Raw genomic sequence first — 9,978 nt, forward strand, 5'->3', positions numbered from 1 at the left:
CATCAGAAGAGCCTTGCTTCCAACTATATTTTCTGACATTTACTCACATGAGCAGGGACTTTAATCGTGCTGACTTGGATGTTCCTGCTAATCCAGACTCCAGGGAGGGAGCAGGTGACTCTTCTGGGATCCCACATGGGGTGGGGTTGGGTCTGCACCACCTACAGGTGAAGCAGGGACTCTTCAGTGAGCTTCACTGGGATAACCGGGAGGATCTCCTGTGGATTGTATGTTACCAATCAAAGCAGAGCCATGTAGGAAACAGAACACTACAGCCTCTTGAGGACCACTGTGGGACTGGAGACACTGAGTTTTGCTCATTCTTCTCCATTGTTCTTGGAAATAGACTTTCATGCAAATATGCTGCAGCCACCCCCATGTCTGGGCTGGTGATGGTTCTAGTCACAGGAAGAAGGTAGAGAAGACCTATGTTCCCCAGGGGCTGAGGGAGACCAGAATCCAGTTTCTCCAGGGGCTTAGGGGGTCACAGTGCAAGATGGTCACATACCTGGAGAGGTCATTTCACCCAGTCCCACTAGAGCAGACTCAAGCTCCTCACATGTGGGAGGGAGGTGGGTGTCAGTCTCTGTGCTCTTCTCAGGACCACAGCACCCCTTGGCATCCAGAGAATCACAAATTCTATATAATTTTTTAATTTTCTTAATTTATTTTTCTCACTAACATAAAATGTATTATTTGTTCCAGGGGTACACGTCTGTGACTCATCAGTCTTACATAATACACAGCACTCACAACAACATATACCCTCCCCCATCCCCCTTCACTCCAGCAACTCTCAGTTTATTTCCTGAGATTAGGAGTCCCTTATCATTTATCTCCATCTCTGGATTTGACTTGTTTCATTTTTTTCCCTCTCTTCCCCTATGATCTTCTGCCTTGTTTATCAAATTCCTCATATCAGTGAGATCATATGGTAATTGTCTTTCTCTGATTGACATATTTGACTTAGCATAATATCTTCTAGTCCCGTCCATGTTATTGCAAATTTTAAGATTTCTTTATTTGGATGGCTGCGTAATATCCAATCATAGATATAGATACAGATATATATCTGTATCTATATCTATGTATATACACACACACACATACATACATATATGATATATATATATATATAGATATAGATATAGATATAGATAATTTCACATCTTCTTTATCCACTCATTTGTAGTTGGGTATCTTAGCTCTGCCATAGTTTGGCTATTGTGGACATTGCTGCTGTAAACACTTGGCTGCTGGTGCCCTTCAGATCAATATATGTCTATCTTTATGGTAAATACCCAGTAGTGTAATTATTGGGTCATAGGGTAGCTCTATTTTCAACTTTGTAATTGGTTCCTCAAAATCCTGTTTCTAGGAGACAGAATAGAAATACAACTTACTGTTTTTGAATGAAAATGAATAATATCCAAATATGTGAACTATGAAATGTCATGTGGACAAAAATTAAAAAAAAATAAAAATACACTGTTGACCTATGTTATAATAAGACATAAACATACATTATCGTGAAAAAAATGGTTCCATTAGAAAAAAAATGAATAAACAGACTAATTTCTGTGGAAAAATTATGGGCGCCTTTGTGGCTCAGTTAGCTAATCATCGGCCTTCCTTTCAGGTCATGATCCCAGAGTCCTAGTTTTGAGCATCTTGTGGGGGTCCCTGCTCATTGGAGAGTCAGCTTGTCCCTCTGCCCCTCCCCCTGTTCATGTTTGCTCTGCTCTCTCTCTCTCTCACTCTTTCTCCCTCTTTCTAATAAATGAGTAAAATCATTTTAAGGAAAAGAAAAAAAAGAGAATACTACTAGGAATTGCTCTATAAAAAGTCATGAGATGATGTTAGCTTCAAAGGATACATTAACAAGACTGCAGAGAGCAGAAAAATTTATGTGATTTATGTGTTAGCTTCATATATATGTTATTTCAAAATATTGAAAAACTACAGAAATTATTTATTTAGTTAGTTAGTTACTTACTTATTTTAACTATTTTAAGTAGGCCCCATGTCCACATCTCCTCTGAACTCATGACCCTGAGATCCAGAGTAGCATGCTCTGCTAAGCAAGCAATTCTCCCTGGAATTTTAAAATTCTTATAGAAAGAATTGTAAAATCAATACCTACACCTGAACAATAGTAAATAGGAAAAATAAATTTTCAGATCACTATTGTCATATTGTGCAAAGGATCTAAATACAATATGAACCGTATGACCCTAAAATCACATCCATTTGTTCATACACCATGACTATATGTGATTCACTGAAAGTGTACAAGTTGAATTCCATATTAATAAATTATTTTATATAAGGCATGCTATTTGTAAATAAATAGATGGAAATCACATTATCTCACTAGATCTTGAACAATTCTTTGACAAATGGAACGGAAAGTCCTAACAAAAATTACATAAAATAGAAAGAGACAGACACGTTTTTGTAACATGGTGACACACTCTCTCCTATACACCTAGAACTCACTCATCCAGACAGGAAATTAGCTATGGTGAGGAGGAGAGGACATTTCCACAAGATCATGAACAGGCATAAGTGACCTTAACTCCATTTTTATTCAATATCTTTCTTCAAGTATTAGACAATGAAAGTGGACAAGAGAAATCACTGGTTAGATCTCAGCATTGATGGGAATAAAAAGGGATTCATCCCAAAAGACCCAAATATATGATTCCTCAATACTCTTTGTTTGTGCAGCAGGGACAGAAGAAATCAGACTAATGAGCAGAAAGAACAGTCATTCCTATGGAAGACTGGTAGGATTGCATAGTTCTGGAAACATCTAGAAACAGGTAAATGACCAAGAATAAAGATCCCCAATTCCTCACATTTCAGGAGGAGATGAGCACCCTGGACCTGCCACCCCCAGGCCATGAATTTCAGTGTAGAGACCCTGTGTCCCATTCTGATGAGGGAGATGACCTTTCTGTGTCCTTTGACACCCTTTGTCTAGGGAGAGGATGTTGTGAGTGACTTTGGGGAAAGGAGGAAAGGAAGAGCCCTCACAACTAGGCAGGGTCCTTGCATGGACCTGGCCCCATATTGCAGCAGCAGGAGCAGCAAAAGCAGAAGCTATAGGCAGAGCCTGAACAGCTGTTGGGGCTCCCCCTCCTGGCGGATGAGAAAGAGGATCTGGTCTCAATTTCCACAGACTTGGAGTCTGTGTGAGCCCTGAGGTGCTGTCACAGGAGGGGAAGATGGGAGAAGAATGTCATAAGACATCAGCCCAGTGATTGATGGCCAGGGAGCTAGACTGTCAGACATAGAAACAAAGAAACGTTCAGGGTCCCCAGAAGGTCTCCATCACAGTAGTGGTGGTTTCTGGTACCCATACATGGGAGATGTTGGTACCAGGATGCATATTGGACACTCCTGATGTGTTGGGACTGAGACACAGCCAGATTATGTTTACTGGGTTCTTCCCTGATTCTCTGTCCATTGGACATCCTGCCCTTGCTACCCAGAAATGTTTGCTCAATTTGAGAAAGTGACAAAATATGATTCTTGTCAAGAACAGGGTTCAGACTCAAATTTAAAAGAATGTGAAAATAATTTGTGGACAATCCCCCTCAGATGGATCTAAGGACCCTGTTAATACCAAAGAAACAAAGGAAGCAGCTGACTTGGCCAGGAAGGTAGGGCCTCACAGGGAGCCTCCTTGTTGTGGAGACAACAAGTTTGTGTCACTTCCTGACAGGCCCAGAGCACTCTGTGAGCATGGAATCTGCTGGTAGAGGATGGACAGGAGTAACCATTCTCATCCTCAGCATGGAGTCCAGTGATGGTCAGGGAACGTGAGTTGTCAGATCTAGAGCCAAAGAATTGTTTAAGAGCCACCAAAGATTATTATGAGCATAGATGAGGAGTTGGAGGGGCCGCTCCTGGGAGTTGTTGGTACCAGTTTACAGCATAACCCCTGGGATTGGAGCTGCTTTTAGTGAAGGAGATAGTGACCCTCTGGCCTAGAGCCCCAGACACGGAGGGCAGCAGAGTTGGTGCAGAACCCTGCAAAGGGGAGAGACACAGAGAGGGTGATGATGGGGTCTGGAGAAAGGAGAAAGTAGTACTACAAGTTTTTTGGAAAAGGCACCTTGAAAGGAAATTTCTGTGTGAGCAGTACTGGTTAAAATTAAGATACATTTATGTGGGACGCCTGGGTGGCTCAGTTGGTTAAGCTGCTGCCTTCGGCTCAGGTCATGATCCCAGCATCCTGGGATCGAGTCCCACATCAGGCTCCTTGTTCTGTGGGGAGCCTGCTTCTCCCTCTGCTTCTGCCTGCCACTCTGTCTGCCTGTGCTCGCTCTCTCTCTCTCTCTCTCTCTCTCTGACAAATAAATAAATAAAATCTTTAAAAAAAAGATACATTTATGTAAATAAGTGATGTTATGATGAAACAATGTGGATGCAAAATTAAAGAAAAATAAGTTGCAATTCTTGTTAATGTTTCTCAAGTTGAATGTTGTATTCTAATTCATGATGACCCAGTATTGTTAATATTGTCTGAGTCTTTTAGCCAAGATATTCAGTTTTTAGAAGAACCAAAATAAAAGCATCTCTCAACAAGGAAAAGAATTCTGTTTTAACCTGGTTAAAAAGTAGAAAATTTCTATAAATCATCCATCTACTCTTCCCAAAAAAATGGTAAACAAAAGTTCTTATTCAACTTTAAAATTCTGTGCCTAGAAAACGTGCACTCTGTGTTTCCACAAAATATTTCATATGTTTATCAGGACATTGATGTATTGAAAAATATATTTCTTTAATATCTAAAAAATTCCTACATTTGCTTACAACTATGTAACTTTTTGTATTTGCCTGTGATATATGTTTGTGTTGTGTTTCATGGGAAAAACCACATTTCCTTGTCAATTGCATCTTAATGAACTCTAATCTCATCTGTAGACATGACCACTCTCATGTCTTGTCATGTAGTTTTCCTCTTACCCCGATGCTACTGCAAATGTGTTACATCTTCAAGGATATTCATGGAGAAGACTTTGAAAAATGTGGGTTTCTGATATATTTAAGATAGTAAAACTAAAGTAAGTATTGCCAGAACTAATAGAAAAACTGGATTCCAACAGAACAAAAATGAATAACATGAAACTGAATGTACAGAGGAAGATAATTATAATCTTTATGCTTTCTTATTTGAAACATTATAGACTTTTAAAAATGTTTTCTTCCTTCAGATTTAAGGAAGCTTCTGTTATGTGAACTGATCTATAAATGACTTGATGAAATATAACTTTGTGATCAAATGAAACTATTTATGTTTTCCCTATACCTTATCCCTCCAAAACTCAGAAACTGTCAGTATTCTTATAATTTATGGCAATGTAATTATTGGCATAAATTTGATAAGATTCTATTTTCCTTGTAACATGATATAATTGGAAACATTTGCTATATTACCAAGACATTGACTAGAATGTCATATTTGAAAGACTGTATATGTATATGCTCAGATATGACCAGAAAGCTTTAAGGGACTGACACTGACTTTATGGAGACAATAGAGCCTCTTGGAAGTATCAACCTACAACCTGTTTATAGAGTTTCCAGCAGATTTAACAGGTGAGTCAAGAAGGTCATGTCTTGTGGTCCCTGGCTGGCTCATTCAGTTAAGCATCATCCTAATGCTGAGGTCATGATCCTGGGGTCCTGGGATCAAGCCCTGATTCCAGCTCCCTGCTCAGCAGGGATTCTGTTTCTTCCTCTTTATCTGCCCCTTCTCCCACTTCTGTGTTTTTTCCTTCTCTCTCACTCTCACTCAAATAATAAAAAAAAAAAAAATCTTAAAAAAGAAGGTCATGATCTGGCAAGTGCAGGAACCTTAGGGCATTTTTGGTTTTACAAGAACAGAGAATTTCCCCAGGTCGACTGGTGTTTCAGGTTACGTCTGATGACAAGTTTCTGGCACAAGTTTTGGTTTGGCCTCTAGCCTGGATGGGCTGTTAAATGTTCAGTCTAGAGGTTTCATACAAAAGTTCCCAAAGCATATTTTAAAGAGCCTATATGGTCAACTGCTACTTTGCTGCAGGTATATAAATAATCAGACCAAGTTCTTTATGAAATTACAATTACTTGGTGAGCAAATTAATGTTAGTTTGGCTATATTGAGTAGAAATGAGGGTGATTTTAGAGAATGTTTCAATAACACACCTGAGTGAAAACATGATTCAGATACTGTTCATTATGACCTGGACTAGACCCTGATTTTTTCTAGCTTCCTACAATATCTGGCTACAGGTCTTTAAGCCAGTATGTTGAATTTTCTCCCACATTTCTGAGTGTTACTCAAACTGTCCTTTCCCTGAAGTCCTGAAAAGCAAATACAAAGAATATGATGTAAACCTCAGAAAAATCACCACAGCAGCTCACATAGAGAAACTCTTCATGCCTATTGCTCTGGGGGCCACTCAGAGATCACCAGACACACTTGAGCTGCAATCCAGGGAAGTCGGTCCAATTGCCGCAGCCTGCTGTCACTGTATCTGAAGATGGTTTGTACTTGACATCAAGATGTTTTCTCCCCTAGGCACCCTCAGAACTCAGGAACTGCTTTATAATTTGATATAATAATTAACCATAATTTTTGTTTGTTTCCGCAGAAATGCCTCTTAATACCTGATTTATTGAACCATAGGCCTTAATTTGAGAACACACCTGCATCACCTCTCCTGAAATGAGTTTAACCAAACTGGCCTGTTGTCAGGACAGTGTCAAAAAATGAAAAATCTACTAGCCCAACCTTTAATATGAATAACATCGGAAAGTTTCAGAGGAGGGAGGAACTGGTCAAGGATGGGCTGCCCCAAGATGGACCACATTGGCACGAACATTAATTGAAGTTAAAAGAAAATTAAACCCAAATTCTTGAGATATTTAATGTTGCAAAAAGATGATTTTACTATAGCATGGGGACAGGACCCATGGGCTGAAGGCTGCACTGGTACAGTGAAGAGTGACTAATTATATACTTTTTAAATTAGTGGATGTTAGGGATAGCCTAAGTCTCTAAGGAATCTGGAAGCAAGACTGTCAGGAATTGAGGCCCTAGCTGCTGTGAAGATAAAGTTACTTTTAGTCTTTAATAAAACCCAAAAATTAAGTCACTGAGACAGCCATGCTTTCCTTGAGGAATTTCACTCTCTGCATGTGTCAGGTATCTATGAGTGAGCTGCAAGCTGTAAGGCAATTAATTTAAGCTCCATTTCTCCTGCCTTTGTTTTCTTCACCAGCAGACTGTTACCAGGGGACCCTGTCCCTGGCACTCACGAAATTCTTCAAAATATGAGAAAATGGTACAATGTGTTCCTGCCAAGGACAGGAGCGAGGGACTGAATTTATGAGAATGGGGATGATTTTGTAACCAAAGTTCCTTGAGGTTGGTCTTGGGCTACAATTTCGACCAAACAAAAGAAGGAGATGACTTGAACAAGGACTGGGAACTGCAAGGAGAACCCCATTGCTGGGGGAACAACAGGATTTTGTCTCACTTCCCCACAGGCCTGGAACATTGTGTGAGCTCTGACACTGCTGTCATAGGACTGACAATAGTAATCAGCCTCGTCTTCAGCCTGGACTGCAGTGATAGTCAGTGTGACTGAGCTGCCAGACTTGGAGCCAGAGAATCGATCAGACGACCCCCCAGAGGGTCGTCGTCTATCACCATGGATGATGGTTCCGGGGGCTCTTCCTGGAAGTTTTTGGTACCAGTGCACATAAAAAGCACTCCCAATGTTGGAGCTGCTTCCAGTGAAGGAGATGGTGACCATCTGGCCCAGGGCCCCAGACACAGAGGGTGGCTGAGTCAGCACAGACTGAGCCCAGGAACCTGCAAGGGGATAGACACAGAGAGGTTGATACTGGGGTCTAAAGACAAGAGGAGGAAACAGGGCCTAAGTCTCCTCCCAAGATCTCTACCCCTGTCCTGTCACCCAGTCACCTGTGCAATGAGCGAGGAAAGTGAAGAGGAGAGGGGACCATGCCATGGTGTCAGTCATCACTGATCCTGCCTTCTTGGCTCCACAGATGAGTAGACCTCTTCTCCTCTCCCTTCCCCTCTTCATCCTCTGAAATAGGGATGGCTTGTCCATGTAAATTAGACCACAGCTCTCTGAGCCCTCACAGACACTGTGTCAGGTCCCTCCACCTGAGGACGTCGGGTTGGTTGGGTTGGCTGTGTGGAGAAAGGAGGTGGGGAGGTCCCAATTGTAATTCCAGAGCAGGCAAGGTGGCAGGTCCCAGCTCTATGCACTCCTAACTTCTCAGAAATGGGACCAGGGTACCCTTTTGTGTCCAACACAGACACCCTATTGTGTGACTGGTGACCAGGGTCTATCAGACCCATCTCCACAACCCCCAACAGCTTTGTCCACTGTTCCGTGCATTACAGGTATTCCTATATGTCACTTCCCATTTCTTGAGAACTAACTACATGCTCAACTAAGAGTCTTCAGAGTGAGTCTGTGCATGGGTCTCTTGCCTGTTCCTGGGTCAGCAGTGTGATGGAGTCCCTAATAGAAACTCCTCTTAGAGATCAGGATCCAGTCTAGAGCAGTAACATGTCCCAATGTACACATGGTCCCTTCTGTGAGGGATGCTGGGGCTTTCCACTTATGTGCCTTATCCTGAATTTCCAGAGCTCTTCTTCCTCTGAGGTTTCCTCAGCGCTGAGGTGATGGGGAGCTCTTCACTCCAGGTTGTGGGTATAAGCCATCACATACATTCTTAGAAAGTTACAAATGGAGTATCTGTTATCTGTCATTCTTCCCACCTGGTTGAAACAACAGTTCTCCACACACTGGGGCAGTGATTCCCTCCTAGGATCTCTCCTCCCAGCACAGACACAAGTTCCCAGGAACCCAATCACATGAGGCTGTGTGTGACACTGATCTCAAAGCACAAAGGTCAGATGTGCAGGCAGTTCTAGGAGAAAGAATTGACAGCTACAGACGTTGTGACAGGGGCATAGTGAGAGTTTAGGTGTCAGTCACCACTGAGCCAACTTCCTATTTTAAAAGAATATGTGTTATTTTATACATAATTCCATTCAATAAGATTGATTTAATGGAACTGGAATGCCTTCTATTCTCAGGAGAATAGTGGTTTGTATACTTTTTCTAAAATTAATTGTTTGACCTTGTGCCTGGTCTCCCAGTTATGAAAGGTCAATGTGGTGCCCAGTGGAAACCCTTGAGGGGCTTGCTCCTGTGAACTCAGAACCATCCTACTGACAAAATTACCAAACACAGACAGAGCTTCCAGGACAGAGGGATTTGGGGTCAGACCACTCTTTGGGGTGGACACAGCTCTAGTCCCTGCAACTGTGTCCAACATGTTCAGGATGGAACAGTTATTTATTCAGCCACCCATGATGACAGGAATGAATTTTACTAACTAAGGCCAACTAGAGCCAGATATTCCTGTCAAAGTTACTACATGTGAGTGGAGGAGAGGTCAAGATAAGGGGGGTCAGTGTCGCTGAGGTTACAGGCATTGTGGCCCCCAGGGTTGGGACAGAGAACTTTCCATCAGAGTGCAGCCTGGCTGGAGATGTCACTGGGGTGACTGAGAGAGAGACAGTTAAGCCCTGAGAGCTTGGCGAGGGTGTTCCTCATGCCATCCCATGGGTCTTGAGCCCCATGGGAACAGATCTGAGGCTTTGGTCCCAGAATCAATGTACTGATCAGCCTGAGGCATTGACTGGAGCCCAGAGAATGTCAGGGCCTGAGCTTCCCATAGGGACAGAGACTCCCCCTGGGATTCCTGAGCATCAGCCTCATCCCAGGAAAGCAGGGCTCTGAGCCCAACCTAGCTTCCCTGGGGACCAGACCCATGTTACACATGATGTGTCCAGTTTTCCTGTTGAGGAGGATTCTACCTTCAGAAGATTATGACCCTGAGAATGGCTAGGTGAACACAGCCTGATCCAGAGAG

General features: G+C 42.3%; 1 gene segment (V, D, J or C); it reads right to left on the reverse strand.

Annotated features, from left to right (window-relative positions):
• Positions 1-5,831: 5,831 nt before the first annotated feature.
• On the reverse strand, positions 5,832-8,055 carry LOC125081653 (immunoglobulin lambda variable 1-40-like). The segment is given in 3 exon segments: positions 5,832-5,851; positions 7,574-7,873; positions 7,985-8,055. Coding segments are annotated over 3 exon segments (378 nt in total).
• Between the last annotated feature and the right edge of the window lie 1,923 nt (positions 8,056-9,978).

This window comes from Lutra lutra, chromosome 12 (genome assembly GCF_902655055.1).
Source record: "Lutra lutra chromosome 12, mLutLut1.2, whole genome shotgun sequence".
Lineage (NCBI taxonomy): Eukaryota > Metazoa > Chordata > Mammalia > Carnivora > Mustelidae > Lutra > Lutra lutra.